We start from the raw sequence: 23,143 nt of genomic DNA, 5'->3' as shown, positions 1-23,143 counted from the left end.
GGCAGTATTATAGTAGTTATATTCTTGTATATAGGGGGCAGTATTATAGTAGTTATGTTCTTGTATATAGGGGCAGTATTATAGTAGTTATATTATTGTATATAGGGAGCAGTATTATAGTAGTTATATTCTTGTATATAGGAGCAGTATTATAGTAGTTATATTCTTGTATGTAGGAGCAGTATTATAGTAGTTATATTCTTGTATATAGGGGGCAGTATTATAGTAGTTATATTCTTGTATATAGGGGGCAGTATTATAGTAGTTATCTTCTTGTATATAGGGGCAGTATTATAGTAGTTATATTCTTGTATATAGGGGCAGCAGTATTATAGTAGTTATATTCTTGTATATAGGAGCAGTATTATAGTAGTCATATTCTTGTATATAGGCGGCAGTATTATAGTAGTTATATTCTTGTATAAGGGGCAGTATTATAGTAGTTATATTCTTGTATACAGGGGGCAGTATTATAGTAGTTATATTCTTGTATATAGGAGCAGTATTATAGTAGTTATATTCTTGTATATAGGAGCAGTATTATAGTAGTTATATTCTTGTATATAGGGGCAGTATTATAGTAGTTATATTCTTGTATATAGGAGCAGTATTGTAGTAGATATATTCTTGTATATAGGAGCAGTATTATAGTAGTTATATTCTTGTATATAGGAGCAGTATTATAGTAGTTATATTCTTGTATATAGGGGGCAGTATTATAGTAGTTATATTCTTGTATATAGGAGCAGTATTATAGTAGTTATATTCTTGTATATAGGAGTAGTATTATAGTAGTTATATTCTTGTATATAGGGGGCAGTATTATAGTAGTTATATTCTTGTATATAGGGGGCAGTATTATAGTATTTATATTCTTGTATATAGGGGGCAGTATTATAGTAGTTAGATTCTTAATTATATCAGTGATGTTTTTTGCTCTTTAATACATAACATCCTAGAATGCTGCAGTACAACATCAATGCATGAAATATCCCCATTTATATATACTACATCTGCCATCCCCTCCTTATATGTGTTATTATATTCATAACCAAAAGTAGTGGCTTAAGCTAAGATTACCTGATGGTATTACATACACAATGTGTATGTGTTTGTGTGCACCCGTCCTAAAATAACACAGACGGTTGGCATAGGCATGTTGGCAGGATGATGGCAGGGATTGTCACATTGCCGTCATACACAGCACAGAGTGACAACCAAGCACATATTCACCAACACTGCAGACGCTGACCACATGTATCTCCCTTCTAATCCTCAAAGGGATCAATTTTCTCTTTTTAAAGCCTCGTTTAAGCTGCATTCTGTTCCAGTCAATGGCAGATGAACTAAATGCAGCTCGAGCAGACGGAGAACGTGAGCCGAATGTGTCAACACCGTCAAGAGAACGATATATCTAATACAATTAATATATAGTAATACATCTTATATATAATACAATACAACTAATACAACCAATATATAGTGATACGGAGACTTATATACAGCACACAAAGCCCCAATGTTTCCTTCCTACATAAAATGCCGTTGGTTTCCCTGTAATGTCATATGGCGCATATGTAGGACGGCACACGTAGCCCCTATGGTTCTATACTAAGCAGTTCCTATTGTTCCCTACTACTTAGTCCCTTTTATTTCGTAGTACGGAAAAGTCCTTCGTATCATGGAGGTGTTCTCCACTAGAAGCGCCGTTTCTAGGGCATCCAATGGAACATAGAACAATTTTTTTCCGTCGGATTACCTATAATTCATAGGAATCTTTTTCCATTGCGTTGATATTTGCATTCCCATTGTAACAAAATATCTGGGAATATATTTAAAGAGGGGGTCTACTGATATGACCAAAGTCGGGGGTCTAGGCTTTAATGAACTATAAATGATTCCAAAAATAAAGGGGGTGCTCAGTTTCCCCCAGTGCGGCATTTCTCCACCATAAATTCCAATGGTACAACATCGAGCATGAGAAAATAAATCAGTGTGGAAATGATCAGCTCTGTATCGTAGGGTCTGAGTTCTGGAAATTTCTATCCAGTGCCCAGTAAGATTAGGGTGCACCGGCCCCCGATTTTTGTCACCAGTTCACAGTCCATCAATTCATCTTAACCGTCTCTATGTCCGATAAGGAGATAGCAAATGTTGGAGTTCCCCTTTAAGGACAAGCGTTCCACTAATGTAACAGTATCCAAACACTCAGCGTTAAACCTTCATATCCACGAGCCTCCATATGAATAGTCCATTCTAGAAAACTCCATACACAAGGTCGCATAATGAAAAATAAAAAAAAATCATGAAATTTGCCTTGATGCACGGGTGTAATGGCCAGCAGCTAAATTTAGCTTCCATGATCAATTGCGCTGCCGATTTTATTATTTTTATTTTTCCTTAAAGGGACGGGAATGAGGAGGGGGGAGGGAGCTGCAGACAAAAGATTGGTGACTTTAAAAATACATTCTCACATTGCTGAACAAAGAGCAGAGCCACCTCAGGGAAAAGGAAGGAAAAAATAGATATAGCAGCGCCAGCAGCAGGTAATTGTTGATGTGAGCAGTGATTGGGCAGGAGGGATGAGTGAGCATGAATGTACTCCAAAGCTGATTGTATCCAGGGGATGAGCTGCAAGCACAGGCCATTCATGCTTTGGATGACGTCAGCACATGGAGGCGGAGTCATTGGGAAACCACACCCCCCTATGTTATATAAGCCAGTGGTGCCCATGCTGCCTGGGACAGAGTGCCTCAGTGCTCGCAGAGTAAGGTCTTGTTCATTTCTTGCTGCACCTACTTGGCTTTGTATCTAGAAGACCCCCCCCCACTGCAGCAGCCGGACCCCTTTTTGTGCATCTCTATTGTGTGATCTCTTTAAGCTGCGACAATTCCCCCCATCCTCTCGGGACTTCATGTCTGTATTTTACCCTATTCCTTGGTAAGTAAGAGGCTCGATGCTTCCTATGGATTAACCCTTTCATGACTGCGCTGTGTTTTTACTGACCCCTGGGGGGTCTCCAGAGAGGGGACCGTGCAGAATAGATAGGACTTGATCCTTGTGTGGTGGATGTGGGACCCGGATCATCTTCTCAGAGCAGTATTTTGGTTTTTCTTCACCCAGGGCAAAGGTTCAGTCTTCTGCACTCTATGTATCTAGATTTCCTGGCCAAGGCAAAGGGGCTTGTTGGCACTCCCCTCTGGCAACTAGCACCTGGGGCACATGCCTCTGTAGCCTCCCCCCTAGCTATGTCCCTGCATGTTCTGATCCAAAATACAATATTTTTGGTCTATTTTTTTTTTTTACTGTTTTGGAAGTAAAAATGAAATTTTAACCAGCACAATACAAGTTTCTGGTAGTTACAGGGTTACTGCTCCCTTATGTTAGGGCGATGCAATGTAGGCTCTTGTATGCAGCTATAGACTATTATAAGAGATATATACAGTGACCTCTAGAGTCCAATCATCTAATGGTGCCCAGTAGACTGTGGGTGGCACCTGGTATCAATTTAGCTATTCAGGTAGAAATCTGAGGTGCTGTCCATATGCCAAGCTGGCATTCATAATGTTCCAGGGTAGCAGCTGGGCATTGTGTGTTCTGGAGCCTTGAGAATACTTTTCTGTGAGCCTTTTCTTTTGATGAAGTTAATTGCCTATTGACTCTGACACTAGAGAAGTAAGCGGTTAATTCTTTGTTACATTGTTCCCTTTATTATCTTTGTCTAAGTTTGGAATGTGGTGTTTCTACAGGCTGGGTAGCGAGGGGCTGCTCGGAGGGGCAGGCTGGGTAGCGAGGGGCTGCTCGGAGGGGCAGGCTGGGTAGCGAGGGGCTGCTCGGAGGGGCAGGCTGGGTAGCGAGGGGCTGCTCGGAGGGGCAGGCTGGGTAGCGAGGGGCTGCTCGGAGGGGCAGGCTGGGTAGCGAGGGGCTGCTCGGCGGGGCAGGCTGGGTAGCGAGGGGCTGCTCGGCGGGGCAGGCTGGGTAGCGAGGGGCTGCTCGGAGGGGCAGGCTGGGTAGCGAGGGGCTGCTCGGAGGGGCAGGCTGAGTAGCGAGGGGCTGCTCGGAGGGGCAGGCTGGGTAGCGAGGGGCTGCTCGGAGGGGCAGGCTGGGTAGCGAGGGGCTGCTCGGTGGGGCAGGCTGGCTGGAGAGGGGCTGCTCGGTGGGGCAGGCTGGCTGGAGAGGGGCTGCTCGGTGGGGCAGGCTGGCTGGAGAGGGGCTGCTCGGTGGGGCAGGCTGGTTGGAGAGGGGCGGCTTGCGGGGGCCGACGTGCATTGGCATGAACTTATATTACTTGTGGGTTTCTGTATTTGTAAATAAGAGAATCTCTAGTTGGATATGGGCAGGATAAAGGTTTTATGCTCTTATAACTGCCATAAGCTGGCACTGATCCACAGTAATTGCATTTGTTTACGCATTTGCCAGGGCTTAGTTTGACTAATGTAGCAGAGCTGAATTTACCATTTGGTCCAGTTTATGGTCCGATCACCAGGTTAACTCTATAGACTGAAGGTAAACCTTTTTTGTACACCATCATAAAGATGCGCAAGCAATGTGGCTTTAATGAGTTCTACCCCACATTCGGCACTGCTACAACTGCAGTGGTAGACCTCCGACTCTGTTCCATTGGGTTAGATGAGACTTCTGTAGAAATGACCTGTTCTTTCCATGCGGTGAACTTTGCAGACACCCATGACTGTCTTGTGCTGGTAGATTAACTGCACCATTGATCTTGTCTTCTGCATGTTTAATGCAAAATGCCCATTTGTAACCGGAGGAGGCACTGAGCTGCATCCACTAGGGACAATGTTTTGCAGGAATATATGCGGAGATGCTGGGCATGGAGCTGGGCATTGTCGGCACGGTTATTATGTAGTATGTTTAGACCTATGTTGTGCGTCTTGCCATACATAGGATAAGCTATGGCTGGTGGTGGCTCCACATTGGTGCTATGCAGATGATGTCATCGTCTATCTGCGTGGTCGATATAGCGTGAATGGCAATGTTCTGTTCTTGTCGCTGCCAACCTCCTCATTCACACTCAGCCATGATGAATCAGTGATGGCCTCATTTTCATTGAGTAACTGGTTCTGATCAGTTCCCTGTAGAGGTCTTGTGTAAACGTGCCGGAATGTTCAATCAAATTTTTTTTTCCTGTTCTCCATTGTCCGGTATGGAATTTCTTAAAGGGATTGTCCACCCCTCATAGTAATAGTTAGCGACTGATGTTCCCCAACAACCGCATCAGTTCATCATTGAGGGGAGCAGCTTCTAGACAATGATATAGCAGAGCTGAATTTGTCATTTAGCTATTTGGGCTGTAAAGTGATAACTCAAGGCATGGACACGTGATTGAATCTATTGAGATGGATCTAAGCGGTGCCCAGGGTTTGGGGAGCTGACTCGCTGTCTGTAGCTCAACAACCCAGCTGAAAGTTTGCGCACAGTAGTGAGGAAACGTAAAAAGTCTTTTGGAACTTGCGATGCAGCTCCAGTTAGGAACCTCTATAGACTGTCGTTGGGCTTCCAGATTGAACGTCGGTTGTGCTCTGCTGAAAATTGCCCTCGTAGCTCTGACCATTGACGTGGATGACCTTCTTTATGAAGACAGAGTCCTGGGTTTCATGGACCACTTTTAGGACAGGCCATCAAGTGGAGTCTGGCCCCTGGTGACCACATCAATTGTGCTTCTCCAGAATGTCCAGTCTTGTCTTTGGGTCAGGCTTCTCCATGACATTGATGTCTCTTCCAATGTCTGGTTTAAAATGAAATATTTTTAATTATACTGGTTGTAAATGTAGACCATAGAGTTCTATATGTTCCTGTCCAAGAATCGGTATAGACCATATAGTGATTCTGTAGGACAAGTTTAACCTCTTTGCATATGTAGATCTAGACCATATAGTGGCTGTAAGGTCTGTATGTACATATGAAGATCTTATAGTGGTTCTGTATATAATCTCTTATATCGACTCTGTAGGGTCAGTCAGTATATTGATATGTAATCTTATAGTGGCCCATTACGGTCAGTCCAGTGTATGTATGTAATCTTATAGTGGCTCTGTAGTGACAGTCCGTTATATGTATGTATGTAATCTTATAGTGGCCAAGTATGGTCAGTCCAGTATATGTACGTATGTAATCTTACAGGGACTCTGTAGTGTCAGTCCAGTGTATGTACGTAATCTTAGTGAGGCCTTATTCACACGAGCGTATTTTACGTCTGTTGTGCGCGTTAAAACAACGGACGTCACACGGACCTATGCAATTCATTGGGACCATTCAGACATTGTGTATTTCACGCAGCGTGTCCGCTGCGTGAAACTCATTGCATGTCCTATTGCACGCAAAACGGACACGTTCGTGTGAATAAGGCCCAACTCTGTAGTGTCAGTCCTGTGTACGTATGTAATCTTACAGGGACTCTGTAGCGTCTGTCCAGTATATGTACGTATGTAATCTTACAGGGACTCTGGCGTCAGTCCAGTATATGTACGGAATCTTAGTGACTCTGTAGCGTCAGTCCAGTATATGTATGTAATCTTGCAGTGACTCTGTAGCATCAGTCCTGTGTACGTATGTAATCTTAGTGACTCTGTAGCGCCAGTCCAGTGTACGTATGTAATCTTACAGGGACTCTAGCGTCAGTCCAGTATATGTTCGTATGTAATCTTAGTGACTCTGTAGCGTCAGTCCAGTGTACGTATGTAATCTTACAGGGACTCTGTAGCGTCAGTCCAGAATATGTATGTAATCTTGCAGTGACTCTGTAGCATCAGTCCTGTGTACGTATGTAATCTTAGTGACTGCAGCGTCAGTCCAGTGTACGTATGTAATCTTAGTGACTCTGTAGCGTCAGTCCAGTATATGTACGTATGTAATCTTACAGGGACTCTAGCGTCAGTCCAGTATATGTTCGTATGTAATCTTTGTGACTCTGTAGCGCCAGTCCAGTGTACGTATGTAATCATACAGGGATTCTGTAGCCTCAGTCCAGTATATGTACATATGTAATCTTAGTTACTCTGTAGCGTCGGTCCAGTATATGTGCATGTGTAGATCTTTTAGTGGCTCTGTAGGGTCTGTCCAGTATATGTACGTATGTATACTGTATAGCAATTCTGTAGGTCCCAGTGTATGAACGTTTGTAGACAATATGGCTGTTCTGTAGGGTCAGTCGATTATTTGTTAACCATATAGCGTTTTTAAATGACCCGGTCTAGTATTTATTAGTCATTTTTAAGTAAATAGCTATCCAGAGCGGCTATTTCGTTCATTGTCGTTTTCTTGCTCCGCAGCCTGGTAACGTTGCCGTTTACTTTCCATTTGGCTCTTTGAAGGTTTTCTCCATGACTAGGGCTTTGTCTTTGGAGAGATCAGTCTTGAGATACTATTCTTAAAAAAACTTGTTTGTGACCTATAATGGATGATCTTCAGCGTGTTTGGGTAAGGTGTGGGGTTGTGTATAGATTCTGCAATAAATCCAGTTCCTGCGCCTCAGTCTATTGTTCTGGGGTTGATGAATGGCTGACAGTGGGTGTTCTGCGGCATGTCCTTGTTTTCTAGTGACGGAACGGACAAACCATGAGATGTTTGACATTTCTGCAGCAAGTAAACACCTTAAAAGGCCACTACACCTATAGACGGCAGCTTATAATAGTTCAGCAGCATTATAAGAGGAAGCGGCTGATATTGTCACAAATGGATGTAAATAATTATGGCTTCAGCGCTGGAGATATGATATAAAGTATTAGTCATTTTTATAAAGATTACTCATCATATTGACTTAGATAGACTGAGAAGTTAGCGAAGAAGATATAAAAGATCTTTCCGGAAGGTTGTATAACTTTGGGCCTCATTGGTCAGAACGGTCTGGTAGTAAATCTGGGCTTGTTACCCATAGCGACCAATCCGTGTTCAGCTTTCATTTTTCCAGAGCAGTTAAAGAAATTAAAGCTGATCTCTGATTGGTTGCTATGGGCAACAGGGCCTGTTCTGATAAATGAGGCCTTTGTGGTTTTAGTACGATGTCCTGCTTCAGTCTTCGAGCATAAATCTATTATATCTTTTATAAATAAAGGGGAAAAAGTATATTGTATATTAGAGAATCTATTAATTGTTCTAGATAATACATTAAAATATTAGATCGCTTCTTAAAGGGGAATTCTACCTAATGTGATCTTCTCACATATATCATTGTAGTGACGGAAATCTCCGAGCAGAGTCTTGAGTGGTCTACTCGGGGTGATAACCCCCTTTGTTTTTGGAATCTATGGTGCTCCAAACTCATGTGACATCACCGATGTTGGACTTGTCTGAAGGTCAATTTAGATGGAAGTCCCCCTTTAAAATGGACCACTGATTATGATGAAGTGTATCTTGTCTATATCAGGAACTCCCTCTGAGCCAAAACTGAGAGCTGCTCTGTAAGATTTTCAGTCATGGCCGCCATGTAATCCTACATTTCTCCTGCAGTGGCCCCTGGCAAAATCAGCCGTTTGCTTGGGGACCTGGACCCATGGTGATCCGCTGATCGCTGTGGCAGCTCCAATCAGATCTTATAAGACATTGGCCTATTGTTTCAACAACCTTGGCACTGGAACCAATGCTGGCACTGATGTACCAGCTGGGACCAGGATCGAGAGTTGGAGCAGGTATGGGCGATGCTCTGCAACAAGTTTTGTTATGGGTTTCAGTCCAGGACTGTGGAAGGTTTTTCGGCTATAAAATATTACGTCTGCAAGTGGCCCGGAGCTTATAAGGCTGGGTTCACATTTTGCTCTTTTTCAGCTTTTCTGTACCATCATATGACCAGAGAAATTAGAAACATGGAAGTGCCGGATCCCTTGATCCTTAATGGTTTCCGTCAGTTTGTGCCGGACAAAATAGCAAAGCATGCTGCGCTATTCTGTCTGGCAAATATGACGGGATCTGCAACGGAGGCTCCGAAGATGCGAACAGAGCCTTATTTTTATGCTTTCCCATATACTTTGTGTTTCAATTCCTCACTATTTTTACCAACATTGATACATTCCAAGTGCGCACATGGTTAATGCTATCGCTACATGGCGACTTCTGACGCGGCACAGGTCGCTCGGCCAAAAACCACTGAGCCCCCGCTTGTATCGCATGTAATAAGGAGTGTGGCTGCATTGCGACCCGCAGGTGACTGCGACCCGACAGTTGCAAGAATTTTAGGAAGTTTGGATTTCCTGCGGCAACCCGGGAGTCGCAACGCGGCCACATTGACTTTCATTAGGTATGATGTGGCGGGGAAACCTGTGTCGCAGCCAAAGTCGCCGTGTAGCCCCAGCCTTAGTCAGGATAGGTCATGGACATGTTCTGCTTAAACAGCTGCAGGACTTCTTAGTGTTTCAGAGACTACACAAATGCCTGCCGCGTGATCTGGACAGACTTTGAGCCCCTGAATGTAAACTATGAATGTTTTCGTTCACCCGCAGCAAGCAGAGATCTTGGGAATTAAGACATTGGAAACTGCAGAAGTTTTCATTCTAAAGTGCGGTTTATTTTCATGACCGAAGTGGAGGAAATACTTGTCCAGTCAACATTTTGGTGGATTATCTTGAAACCTTGCTGTGTACTTAAAACGGAGGACAAGGATTTTAATGAATTTCTTCTTCTTGCAGCACTGATTACTTGAGATCAGCTGAAATGACGGAGGTTATAATGAACACTCAACCCATGGACGAGATTGGTTTAAGCCCTCGCAAAGATTCTTATCAGGTACGTTCCGAGATATTTGCGCCGCTTCTGTGCGGAGTTTGCGGCCTTTGTAGATATTTTGGTGGCGTCTTGTGTTCTAAAACTTGCTTCACTTTAAGAAGCGTCAATTCCATCGAATCCTTAAGTCGTCTTGTGTACAGGTGTGTTTCGTGGGATAGATAACCAATATGGCCACCATTACAGCGGTTGTCACACGCCTATGTAGTGAGTAACCTGAAATGTGTCAATGATATTTGCCATTCTGGAGACTGGGAAAGCTGGGTGAGATCCCCTTTTCAAGTTGTAATAGTTCTGTATTGTATGTATTTTCACCCAGTTTTTTAATTCAGCGATAACGAAGAAACGGCTGCCTAGAATTCTGTTTTTGGGAAAGCTGGGTAGTAAACAAGACAACTAATGACAGCCATATTGGTTTATCACCTAACTTTCCCAAACTCCTATATGGTCAAAATCACTGAACTGCTGTTGGATTATACAACGATTGTCTCCTTGTTTTCCCAAACTCCGCAAGAGAATGGAATGTATCCACCCATAACTGGTCATATTTGCTATTCAGGAATCTGGGAAAGTTAGGTGACACCCCGGTAGAACTGTAATGTCTGCTCTTTCGGTTATGGTGTCCAGTAAGAGAAGAACTTTAGACATGTGCCTGTATGTCTCTGGGAAAGCTGGGTGATGTGCGACACAGCTCCAACAAGGCTTGACACACAGCTTTTCTGTAGTCCTGAATGGCAAATCTACCTTATGGATCTATACATACGAGGCTCATTCGTAACTGCATTACCATGTAGATTTAGCTGCCTATTAGTGATAACCCAGCTTTCCCAGGAAAAGCGGAGTAGGATTTGTAAGGTTACAGAAGTCGGGAGGATTGAGGGTCTCCTCATCATTGCCCGGGCTACACATAGACTTGCGATTGTGGCCAAATCGTACTACTGCAATGGTTCCCAGTCGTAAAAGAAAATAATTGGGAGTTACTTTGTGGCGAATGGAAAACAAAATCCAACTACGATGTATTTTTTTGCGCCCATCCGAGGTTGTTTTTGTTTTGTTTAAAAAAAATATATATTTTTTTTTTTGCAAAAGGAAATCATTGCGATCAGGTCATGGTAGACGCGCGATCTGACCATGCCCGGTGTGTGACCGCGCATTGCCGTGTAGCTCGAGCTTTACTAGAACAAATGGCACAAAAGTAATTCATCCCTCCTTGGGCATTGGTCATGAAATGCCATATTTACGTATCGGGTGGTGACAAAAATCCATCCACTGCTGGTAAAGTGTCACGGGGGGTATCGAATATTACACTTAGGACGCGGCATCGGATGGGGGGCATGTGCCGGGGAGCACCGACAAGTCACTCTTCTTGGCCAGAATGTTTGGATACAGGGCTAGGTGGGCAAACAGGTGTAACTTGAAGCACTTGGGCCCCAATGCAAAATTTGTAACCAGGCCCCCACATACCATGTGCCATTTTTAATACTGCCAGGGTGTAACTATAGGGGGCACAGAGGCAGCAGTCGCACCCGGGCTCTGGTATTGTCAATCTTTCAATGGGAACATCCAGACTATTTGATATTTTCTTCTTCCAAGATAAGCAGCTGCCAGACATCTCTGAAGCTACTTATCTCCCTCTATAGAGATTACCAGTCACTTTGGTTAAGCTGAGGATTCAGATCATGGGGGATGTTGGGGGAAGATGGATTTTGGCTGCATAATCTATCTTGGGTTTGTGGCCAGGTTTAGGCTGGACATGTCTCGTCTGTGCTTTGAGTAGGATGGGGCTCGTCGTGCGGATAACTAATCTCCGCTACTTGGCTCGTTGTCTGATCTTCCATGTATCGGTGGCGTTAGAAAGCAGCTCAACTGTAGCCTTCATCTAAGGGCCGGTTCACATCAGCGTTGGCTTTCCGTTCCGTGGTTCCGTCGTCGGCGGTTTCCATCAGGTGAACCCCGCAAGGGAAAGTCAAACAAACCACAGCTTCTGTTTTCGTCACCATTGATTTCAATAGTGACGTAAACATTGCTAATGGTTTCCGTTCATCACCATTCCGGCAGGTTTCCGTTTTTCTGACATAATCAATAGCGCAGTCGACTGCGCTATTGATTCCGTCATTACAACGGAAACCTGCCGGAATGGTGATGAACGGAATCCATTAGCAATGTTTCCGTCACCATTGACATCAATGGTGACGAAAACGGAAGCTGTGGTTTGTTTGACTTTCCGTTGCGGGGTTCACCCGACGGAACCCCGGAACGGAAAGCCAACGCTGATGTGAACAGGCCCTAAGGCTGCGTTCACATCTGCGTCAGGGCTCCGTTCCGAAGTTCCGTTGGAGCTTTGTCAGAACAGAGCCCTGACTGACACAAACGGAAACCATACGTTTTCATCACCATTGATTTCAATGGTGATGGATCCGGTGCAAATGGTTTCCGTTTGTCTGCTTTGTGCAGGGGTTCCGTCGTTTTGACTGAATCAATAGCGTAGTTGGTTTCCGTTTGGTTTCCGTTCCGACGGAAAACTTCAACGGAATGTCGGAACGGAGCCCTGACGCATATGTGAACGCAGCCTAAGACGTTTGTTGCGTTCATATGAAAATCTTCCCAAGATCAAAAAATTATTAGAATCAAATTTTAGTTTTTGGGGTTTTACGATCCTGTAGTCTTGACATCACTAATGCATGGCGGCCTTGTGTAGATGCAGTTACTGAAGGTTTGCGCTGCTGTCAGAATTTCTAGAAACAGCGAAGTTATTATGAATGAAACTGCGGTTTTTATGTTTATTGCTCGTGTTAATGAGATTCGCTCGCTTGTGCATGAAAGGCCTGAGGACAAGCAGATTTCGAAGAATCTGGCACGGACGCTGCGCTCCTTCCCGAGATGCTTAATTTAGATTTGTTATCGGAATAAATGGGACTTGTCATTGTCTATTGTCAGTGCAGTTTCTTAAAGGGGAATGCACATTAAATTCTAGGGGGGGGGGTGGAGGACTCTTTAGCATTAATGTATATAGAATTGCTCAGGTCCTTTTTTTTTTTTTTTTTTTTTTTCTTTAGACTTCCCCCTAAAGAAAAAAAAAATGATCTTCACAATGACAAATTCATAGAAGGGAATTTAATCATATTTTTCTCATCTGTCTGAGTGAAAACGCCCTACAGACAAGTGGTTGTCATCCATCTTTTTACATTAGCCCTCTCTGCCTTTGACTGTGTCAGTCTCTACTGTAGTTGTAGCATTCTATTCATGAACCAGGAAGCGCTGGATGAACATTCATAGATTTCTGAATTCACTGCATGTCAGGCCCGTGCACATGGCCGTATTACAGATGTGTTGTATGAATCTGTAATACGGCAGCAATAGGCCCCATTTATCAACTGCCTAACAACAAAACTTTGTTGCCGATAGCAACCAATCACAGAGCAGCTTTCATTTTTCCAGAGCAGTTCAAGAAATTACAGCTGAGCTCTGATTGGTTGTGGACAACAAGGCCATTTTTTCTCAGTTTGAGATATCAGACGGTTTTGAGAAATGAGGCCCAAATTTAGTAAAACAGTCCTTGTTGCCCATAGAAACCAATCAGAGCTCGGCTTTAACTTTTCCAGAGCCGTTTAAGAAGTGAAAGCAGAGGTCTGATTGGTTGCTATAGGCAACTAGGTCAGTTTTCTTGTTAGACAGATTTGTCTGACACAAACTACCAATCACAGCGCAGTTTTCATTTTTCAGAAGTTTTAGAAAGCTGAGCTCTAATTGGTTGCTATGGAAAACCGGGTCCGTTCTAATAAATCAGGCCCCATGTTCTTCTCTGTACCTCCATGTAGGTCATGGCGCGCTCAATCACATGCCGTATTGCAGGGGTACTCCCCACTGTGTTAGTCACCGCGGCACATAGGGTGCTACGGTTCCGTAATATGCTGTGCTGCCATACAGTAACCTCCACATGCACAGACTAAGGCTTAGTCACCCTTGACCTGCCTAGGTAGAGTCGTGCGTTAACCTTAGATCATCCTATCCCCCCACCCCCACTTTAGTAAAGACACGTGACACCGAGGTTGGATGTGAAATGGCCACAGCAGCCGTTTATTAATTTCACAGTTTTATAAAAACAATTTAAATCCGAAACATTCGGATAACTAGTTAGGAATCCGCCAGAGAATTCCTCCTAATAATTCACATGACCCAACATGGGTCAGAATCGTAAATAACAATTTAACGTTAACATTAACCCGAGCAGAGGAAGTCCTTGAAGCCCCTTCAGATGTTCCTTTTTAAGAACACACCGAATTAGCCATCTGCAAACCACCAATTGCCTCCAGCCGTAAACCAGCTCGGAAGCACCGTTCACCTCTGCAGATGGCTCCAACCACTAGAAGTCCACTTCAAAGGGATAACACCCGATGAAGCCCTCAAGTGATATACCGACCACTAGAAGTCCACTTCAAAGGGATAACACCCGATGAAGCCCTCAAGTGATATACCGACCACTAGAAGTCCACTTCAAAGGGATAACACCCGATGAAGCCTTCAAGTGATATACCTTCTACCAGAAGACCACTTCAAAGGGATAACACCCGATGAAGTCTTCAACCATGTACCTTTTTTGGGGGACGCATACCCCCGATGCGACCCCCCCACCATTTTGTACTGACTGGCCTCAAGGACTCCCCCCGCCAGCTGCCATGACAACAGAACCTACTCCGGGAAAAAGAAAAACATGTTAGATAAGCACACAAATAAAACACAACGCTCATAGACGGACGTACATAAGACCTAAGGAGTAACAAAACCAAGGGCGGGAGGGTGGGAGCTTACTGTTCTTGTGTTACTCCTCCCGCTGCTTCCGGCTCAATGCCGAGAAACAGCGGGAAGCGCAGTAACGGCCCCCCCGTCCCCCTTAACTCCTCCCCGTCCCTCCTCCAGTTCCTTCCAACTCTCCCTCACCTAATTAACCCTTTCCCTACCAGGACGGTCATGTCGGCTTCCCTTAATCCCTGCGGGCCGCGTCCAGCCTCTTCTGTATAATCCTAGACAACCATGCCGGCCAGCACAACAACTAGATGTTTGGCGATGCCTCCCCCCTACCCAGGGGCAAATGCCGGATTTTTAAAGGTTTCCAAATCCATATATCTAGTCATTTTTGCCATACTTCCGCTACTGTTTTTTTGCTATGAGTAGTGGTCTGCACGTATCCACCAGCTGAGCCCTTTAGATTAGAGCTTGAAATATAAAGGGCTGGGCTAGTGGATATGCGATGACCACTAGTCATACCGTAAAAACCAGATAGTGCCACGCGCTGCCCCCCTGCGGATAGTGCCACGCGCTGCCCCCCTGCGGATAGTGCCACGCGCTGCCCCCCTGCGGATAGTGCCACGCGCTGCCCCCCTGCGGATAGTGCCACGCGCTGCCCCCCTGCGGATAGTGCCACGATCACCTGCCCCCAATCCCATGTCCCCATTCACCGATGCAGGCCTGGACTCTTCTGACCTGGCCTGCTCCAGCAGGACAACGCAGGTATCGTGATGAGGTCCTAGCGCCGACTGCATCAAAAGAAAAGTGCTGATTGGTGGGGAAGGTAAATGATGGTTCCCTTGCATCGCCGGCACACCATTTTATCCACGTCCTATGATGCAATGGAGTCCAACTGCATGTTAGGGCCTCCAGGGGGTTTATGGGCAACTGGACCCCCCCCCTGCATGCGCCACTGCTACCCCCATTACTTTGTTGATGTCCCTGTCACATTACTGCTATGAATCCTGTCATCCGGTGTTGTATGTCGCACCCTTTGCAGTGACGTTTCCTGGGTCTCTTTCTGCGTTGTTTTTCATTTTCGGCTTGGCGTGTCTAATTCTTGCACCACAGCTGTGGATTTCCTATTTACAGAACACCTTTCCTTTGTCAAAAGGAGGAAACTGTCAACATGTCTGACCGAGCCTGGTCGCTGCAGCGTAAAAGCCGCCTCATTAAAGACCTCTCTTAGACATATTATTTTTAATCAGCGTGTAGTAAATAGTCCTGCAACCGTCTAATATACTTTATTAATTTTTCACCAATTTCAAGATCTCTGATTGTGATCAATGAATAGGTGCATCTGTTAACATTCAGAGGCCTGAAAACCTATCCTGCCCTTTTTTCTGCTCCCACAGCTGAGTGTTACAATGTATTAGTGTAGGTAAACTGAAACAAAGTATATGAGAGAGCTTCATTTCTCTTTAATCAATTTACATAAGGCTAGACAGCCCTTTTAGGGTTAATACCGTGGACCTTCAAGTTTCTAAAACTGTACCCGTCCCGCCCCCCACCCTCCCTTGAATCTTAGTACAGGGAGTTGTGTTCTTTCTTCACAGGGTGCAGTCTACCTAACGAATGAATTGGGCAGGTAGAGGTCATCTCTGCCAAATATCTTTCTGAAAATAGGGTCAGTTCAAAGTTTTTTGACGTGGAAAACGTGCCAAAAAACATCCGAAAATACCTCCCATTGATTTCAATGCGAGGCGGAGGCGATTTTTCCAGCGAGCGGAAAAACAGTCTCACAGAAAAAAGAAGCGACATGTCCCATCTTCAGGCGTTTACGTCTCTGACCTCCCATTGACATCAATGGGAGGCAGAGAAAGCGTATTTCAATGGGCGCGAGCGAAAAACGCCTTGAAAAATGCGGCAAGCGACGTGCAGGCAGATCAAAATCTGCCTCAAAATTCCAAACGCAATTTTGATGCAGAATTTTCTGCCTGGAAAAAAACTCTGTGTGAACATACCCATACTGTGAGGAGTCATGGAGATGCTGAGGGTAGGGATTCCTGTACACCCTGCCTGGAGAGGAGACCTACCTGTTAATATCTGAGAGATGATGATTTGACATTACAGGCCGAAAGCCTGAGGCTGCACTACTAAAATTCTATTGAAATGTCCTCTTTCGGTTTTCTGTTATGTTTTCATTGAGACCTTGTGTAGATCAGAATTACCAAATCAATGGTCACACACAAAATCCACACTTTTCAAGCCGGGTAGGACTTGTGTATGTTGATGTAGTTGATGGTCTGAATCCACATCACACAACAGAATTCATAAATGGTAATGTCTTTGTCAGAATCTCAGTAGTGCAGCCTCATGCACAGGACTCTCGTTTTCATCCGTAATTACAAATTAAATTGTGGACCCATTCATTTCTATTGGCCACGGAAAGCCGTATGTCCGTGCCTTGGAAATGATCCATAAAATTTAGAACAAGTTCTATTCCTGTCTGCAATTGCGGCACGGACTCGCCCATAGAAGTCTATAGTGCATCCATAGCCGTCCGTCATTGCGATGGCGTTGCTATGCGACGTCAGGGGAATCCCCAAGAAGTTTCCGCCTGTGCGATCATTTGACCTTTACAAGGGGTTGGGACATGTTGGTGACCTCATTTGTAGCCTTTTTTTTTTGTGGATCCATAACCACGGATAACTACGGACCGTATTTGCTGACCACGTCCCAGATATGTGGATGACTACGGATCTGTATTTGCAGACCGTAAACACTACGGTCGCGTGCATGAGGCCTCAGGCTTTGCGGCCTGTAATGTCAAGTGATCTTCTCTCCCCATAAAAGTAAGAGATTGGATGGGTACATTAAAATCTGAAAACTTTCCTAATCCGTTTACTTAAAGGATAAGTTTCATGTGTATCTCCAGTATTAATGTTGGAACTTAAAGGGTTTGTCCTAACGCAGCTCTACCGGCAATTGGCTGTTATGGTCTAAGGAAAGCTGCCGGCACTTACATATAGGTACGTGGTATTACCACTCTAAAAGGAGAAAGCGCCTCTGATTTCTATAAACCCTTATAGGGTATGAAGACGTGGTCATCTTGATGGTGGCAATCCTACAGTGGTGGCAATCCTACAGTGGTGGCCTATAGACTCTCTGCTGTCATAGCCGCCTGGTGGAAACTTCTATCAATGACTTCTTGGAATATTTAAGGTCTCTAATTCATGTTCTCTCCTCTTTCACATTCTCTGCTAATCTTTCATCAAGGTCTTTGTCACGCCTCGGCGTGTTGACAGGTCCTAATCTTCTAACTAGGACACAAAGCTCGGAGGAGACAGAATTGTTTGTTATATGGGAAAAATGCAGCTTATGGTTTTAACTCTCGGAAAACAGACCTAGAACATCCACTGTCGTTTGGTGGCCTCCCCCACCGTGTCCATGGAGTGGGGGTTGTTGTATTTTCCTGATTTGGTTTGCACTTTGCGGTGTCCTTCAGTGAGTATTGGGTGGTAATGTCCAGACTACAGCCAAAAATATTTTCCCAACTAAATGGAAAAAGTTTGAAAATCAAAAAGTTCCCAAATTTTATTTTGGAAAAGCAAAACTATTAAAAAAAAAATAAAAAAAAATCAACAGATTGTGTAACATCAAAAGGGTTGTGTAAGACCTCTGAAAACAGGCAGCCTGTCTGACCGGAAATAGGAATGTGCGTAGATTACAATGGAAATGCCGAGATTAAGAAGTGCCATTTTTAACTCTGGGGAAATGTGACGGTCACAAGGGTCATTACCCTCGAACGGCATATGTCAAACTGAACTGGAGATGGTGCACATATGCTGTGTGGTCCTTCCTTACGCTCAGACTTGGCATAAATCTTGCCAATTTTGGAAATGTTGTTTGGCTGAAAAAGCTGAATTAGATCGTATTCTGCCGACTGCTTTTTTGTGATCTGAAGATGTATGAGATGTGACTATCGAAGGCCGATATCTTGAGAGGTCAATCTTGTGCAGTCTTTAGAAAGTCGTTCATACCAAACAGATCTTCTTCCCATCAATAGAAGCCGCCGATCAAGGCGTTCGATTAGCGAATTGTCATTTAGAGCCACCTTTATAGACCAACCATGAACGACAAGTCCTACAGAAAAGAGCCAATTTCGATAAGCCAGTCGACTTTCTAATATGTAGGTCGGTGTCCCGACTTTCCCCCTGACGGCAGATGTAGGCGTAAAAAAGGATTGAGCATGTTGGATTGCAACATGCCTTTCCTTTTTCTGGTAGAGGTAGGCCTCAGCCAGAGGTGTCTGGCAGCGGCTTATTTCCCTCTACTCATTGAAAACAGGTGCATGAACCAAGCGTGTATGGGTGATCGGGGGAATAGCTGGCAGCCGACCGACCATTCTAAAGTGTATGGTCAGCTTTAAAGGAGTTTACTTTTTCTTGCCTACACTCCACCCTCCTTTTAGTGTTACCCTTGATGCTGGGTCCCTATGCCAGCTTGGACGTATCTTCAGTCCTGGCTAGGAGAACTTTAATGAGTAACTACCACCGTCTTCACATGTCAAGCCGAAGCAGGACTCCTGCATAACTAATTTGCATAGGGGGGTAGAAAAGAAAGTAGTGATTTCTCCTGTAGAGTTACCAAATCGGAAATGGAAACATTTATTACTAAGAGGACCTCCACACATGACCATAAAAATCTACATAAAAAGTGATGGGGGGGGGGGGGGGCTTATGGTGGAGAAAATAATACTGCCACCACCAATTAAATTGTGAGTTGGTGGAGACCATTCTATTGGGGCAACTCCTATTGATATGATCTTCTGGATCTCAAGCAGTTGTGAAACTACAACTTTCAGGATGTCCTGACAGCCACAGGTTGCAGACTGTTACTGTAGAGTCTAATGTGCAGTCATGAGACTAAGGCACTAGTGACCAGAATATCCTTCCCCAGTCCCAAAAGAAAATATTTTGTAGGGACAATGCAGTAGTTCAATGTCTGTCTTGGATAAACCTTCAAAAATGTTTTGGCAATGCCTAAACCAATTTCTTCCTTGCCATTACCTCTACTTTGGGCATGATGTAAACTTTTTGAGAACTTCTATTGTCTTTATTATAGAGTTGACCCTTTCCCTTGTTTTTTCTTTCAGATCTTCCCTGATCCTTCAGACTTCGAAAGATGCTGCAAACTGAAGGATCGACTTCCCTCCATTGTGGTGGAACCCACCGAGGGAGATGTGGAGAGTGGAGAACTGAGATGGCCTCCAGAAGAGTTCCTGGTGGAAGAAGAGAAGGAATCAAACTGCGATACACAAAAGAAAGACAACAATGAGCAGTAATCACGTGATGACCATCGTCATTTGGAAGAGAAATTACCCATTAATGGGCCTACTATGAATCGGTTAGGAAGGATTTTGTTTATGATGACAAATTCCAAGATGCACCTGTGATGAGTCTTTATTTTAATTTTTTTAATTTTTCCTCTCGGTGAAAGAATCCAGCCTTCATTGTGATTAAAAGCCCGAAGTCTTGAAGAAGTGTTTGCTTTTTTTTTTATTCAATCATTAGAATATTATCTGAGGTTTTTCCAAGGCTAGATGCAGTGATAGTCTTAGATTTAAGTAAGAAGGAATTCTTTGGACAGAGACACAGACTCAACGACCATTAAGAAAACGGACTTCTCGAAGAACAAAAGGTCAACTCGTCACTTCTCCATCTGAATGTTTCGTCATACTGTCCAGCAACCGGAGTCTTAGTTGATGCAATTCTGGTAACTGTTACCAATTACAATCTATGCCAACCAAAGTCATCATCTGGTGAACTGGCTGTGTACACCTTGACTCCACTCCCGACAAGTTTTATGTCATCAATGTGTCGTAACTATTTGTAATTGGATCAAAAAGTGGAATCTGTCTCTGTAGTATTAATACCAGTGTTCATCAATGTGTACAGGGATGCAATATTGTAATGTATTTGTCCTGTACTATGAAATGTTGGTGTGTTCCTTGACTTACAGTAAAACTTTGTAGGGTTCCATGTCAACATTGTAGATGAGTATTTAAAGTATTGAAGAAAAAACAAAAACATTGCGCTTCCGTTCTAAATAAAATGGCCATCTTGTGTATCACTGCGTTATGTTGGACGTGCTCAGCAGTTTCTACAAGTCATAGAATTGGTGTCTTTGGCATGACCACCCGTCTTGGTCCATCCATCACTGAATGCGGGTAGATTTTAGCCGTCTTATGGTGAAAAGCAATTTTATTTGGTTAGTGGAATACCATTATTTGAGTGGAAAAGATTGCCAAAATTGAAGGGGCAGGCATTGAGTAATGTACTTGTAACGGCACTTTTTGAGAGGTCCATTAAAGGTCTAATATTTTGTCATCCGGATACATTTTCCATGTCAAGTCCACAATGTCCTCAAGGGTGTTTGGGGGGGTCATGGCCCATTGTTTGTTCCCTCAAAGGACACTATTCATGATTTCTAAGGGTGTGACGTTGAATCTGATTGATAACGACAGCTCTAAAAATACACATCTGTCTCTTTCAGAGAAATCCCACATTCACAATGCGAAATGCCTTTTGCGTGACCCATCGTTGCCCTTTACTAAACCATATTTATGCTCTGTTCAAGCCTTTTTTTTTTTTTTTTTTTTAGAAAATACTTTCCTAGCCATTGAATTGAAAAATACCTCCGTCTAAAATGCCGGTGGCTATGGAGGAGAGATTGCCTACTCTGGCACACATTACTAGATTGTTCGTTGTCCTGTAGACCGGTTCCTTTTTTTCTTTTAATGACTATACAGCAATAATTTCTGTGCTCTATGTCCAATTCCAGAGCTCTTTCTTTCTCATGTATCTTGCAAGTGGCACGTTAAAAAGGTACCTGGAAAATGTCTATTTAGTGGTAGTGTCTGCATCTTCAATTCGTCTTCATCACCAGCCGAAAGGTCTCCAGGTCATAGCATAGGTTTATTTTTTTTTTCATGGTTCACGAATGGTTTTGGGTAAGGGCGCCAGTGTTAATGAGCATCACCAATGGGTGAAACAGATGTGCCGTAAACTGCATTGAACTTGATACAATTGTGCTGGTCCAGTAGATACGTAGTGACAATCCACTGAGACCTCTTGACTTCCATCATGCTTTGGCGTCCAACAAGCATTAAAGGTTCTACTGATCTCTCGAAAAAAAAAAAAGCTTAGTCGGCTCGGTGGAGGGATCTATTTTGCGTTTTGTCTAATTTTGGTTTTTCCTTTTTCGAGAGTATTGTATATTTCCATTTGTTACAAATGTCTGCGAACAAAAAGCACTCGAGTAAACTCTGTTGTATAATAGTTATATATAAATATATATATATATATTTCTGTAATTTGAGGCTCAGGGAGATGCTAGCTTATTTTATTTTATTTTTTTTCAATAACTTTTGTCACTGTGACAGTTGTAAATAAATAAAACGTTTCAAATTGCTTTCCAACTCAGACAATGTTGTGTTTTTCTTTGCATGGGTGAGAGTTGCACCCCTTCTTTTTCCCCCTTCACCACCACTACTGTATTCTCTGCCTGTACCAGTGAGAAAAAGCAGACTGACATTGTGCTGAATATGGTAAGTGACTGCTGGCTGGGGCTCATCAATCACTGGTCAGGGAGGCTTGGTCAGGTTGTGGGTTTGCAAAGTCCTGAAACAAAACTTTTTGGTTTTATGGACAATACATCACCTAGAACAGTCTTAGAGGATCTTGGGAGACCAGTCCTACAGGTTTGGTTTAGGCAAGCTACATAGTAACTAAAAAAGAAATCATGTTATCAATATAACTTCTTTCTGGGTGAAAAAGTTTTGTTTTTTTTTACCTTTTTTCGGATAGCATTTGTTAGCTTGGAAAAGGCATAACATTTAAGTGGATTCCAGGAACTCGCTTATCAAATTTTCTGGTATTACTTTTGTTGGCCTCTGATGCAATAATACACACCATATGTTTTTTCTAATTTTATATTGTAAACTTTTTGAAACGTGTGCAAAACCAGAGCCTCACTGAATTTTAGCATAGTTTTTTTACTTGAGCGCCGCCATATTCCACAGGTCTATAGACAGAATAGAGTTTGTGTTAAAGGTGCAAAACAAAGTGGAGTCGTTTAGCGATGACGACCAATTGGATGCTTGCTTTTTAATAGAGGCCCATTGAAAAACTAAAAAGGAGCAATCTGATTGGTTTTCATAGGAAACTACTTTACTTTTCCTAGTTTTGATACATCCACCCCAATGTTTTACTCTAGTCTTGAATAATTGTTCTGGACGCTAGTGGACCTTCTCCTTTATTGAAATGGCCGTTTTGTCTTATGAACTTTTTAGCATGAAGAATTAAAGTTGTCCTTCATAGTGACGTGGCATAGTATCTGGAGATCTGGCCTGCTGATATTCTGCGACTATGGAGTATTCTGTATTGTACATATTTACGTGGCCAAGAGAACCCTACAGGTCATCTCGTCCATGCGACTACTTTGAGATCTGTATTTTGTCCATAACTTGTCCTAGGATCTCCTTCCCCTACTTGGTAACTTTCTGTATGGAGACCCTGTGAAATGTATCAGCACTCAGGAATGTCCACTGTTTCCCGTTTCTGGTCAGTCTGAGCCTTCATCTTTTTATGTGACCGGTGGGAATGACTGGATATAATGT

General features: G+C 43.5%; 1 protein-coding gene across 3 annotated transcripts; it reads left to right on the top strand.

The window, feature by feature from the left end:
- Window positions 1-2,751: 2,751 nt before the first annotated feature.
- On the top strand, window positions 2,752-21,943 carry LBH (LBH regulator of Wnt signaling pathway). Of its 3 annotated transcripts, none has more exons than XM_075863441.1 (3): window positions 2,752-2,940; window positions 9,642-9,738; window positions 19,619-21,943. In XM_075863441.1, exons 1-3 carry the CDS (start codon window positions 2,915-2,917, stop codon window positions 19,805-19,807), a joined length of 312 nt encoding a protein of 103 aa, XP_075719556.1. In that variant the 5' UTR covers window positions 2,752-2,914; the 3' UTR covers window positions 19,808-21,943. The 3 variants fall into 3 exon arrangements, with proteins under 3 accessions (XP_075719556.1, XP_075719557.1, XP_075719558.1); XM_075863442.1 differs by lacking the exon at window positions 2,752-2,940 and adding an exon at window positions 4,323-4,506; XM_075863443.1 differs by lacking the exon at window positions 2,752-2,940 and adding an exon at window positions 8,030-8,082.
- The last annotated feature ends 1,200 nt before the right edge of the window (window positions 21,944-23,143 follow it).

This window comes from Rhinoderma darwinii, chromosome 4 (genome assembly GCF_050947455.1).
Source record: "Rhinoderma darwinii isolate aRhiDar2 chromosome 4, aRhiDar2.hap1, whole genome shotgun sequence".
NCBI lineage: Eukaryota > Metazoa > Chordata > Amphibia > Anura > Rhinodermatidae > Rhinoderma > Rhinoderma darwinii.
The sequence above is the reverse complement of the archived record's forward strand: the minus strand, read 5'-3'. Positions and strand labels throughout refer to the sequence as shown.

What these genes read in the sequence shown, in the direction of transcription:
- LBH (XM_075863441.1), top strand. Translation starts at nt 2,915, where the DNA reads ATGTCTGTATTTTACCCTATTCCTTG. An exon ending in GTATTTTACCCTATTCCTTG is followed by an intron (nt 2,941 to 9,641) that starts GTAAGTAAGAGG and finishes TTCTTCTTGCAG; the next exon opens with CACTGATTACTTGAGATCAG. An exon ending in CTCGCAAAGATTCTTATCAG is followed by an intron (nt 9,739 to 19,618) that starts GTACGTTCCGAG and finishes TTTTTCTTTCAG; the next exon opens with ATCTTCCCTGATCCTTCAGA.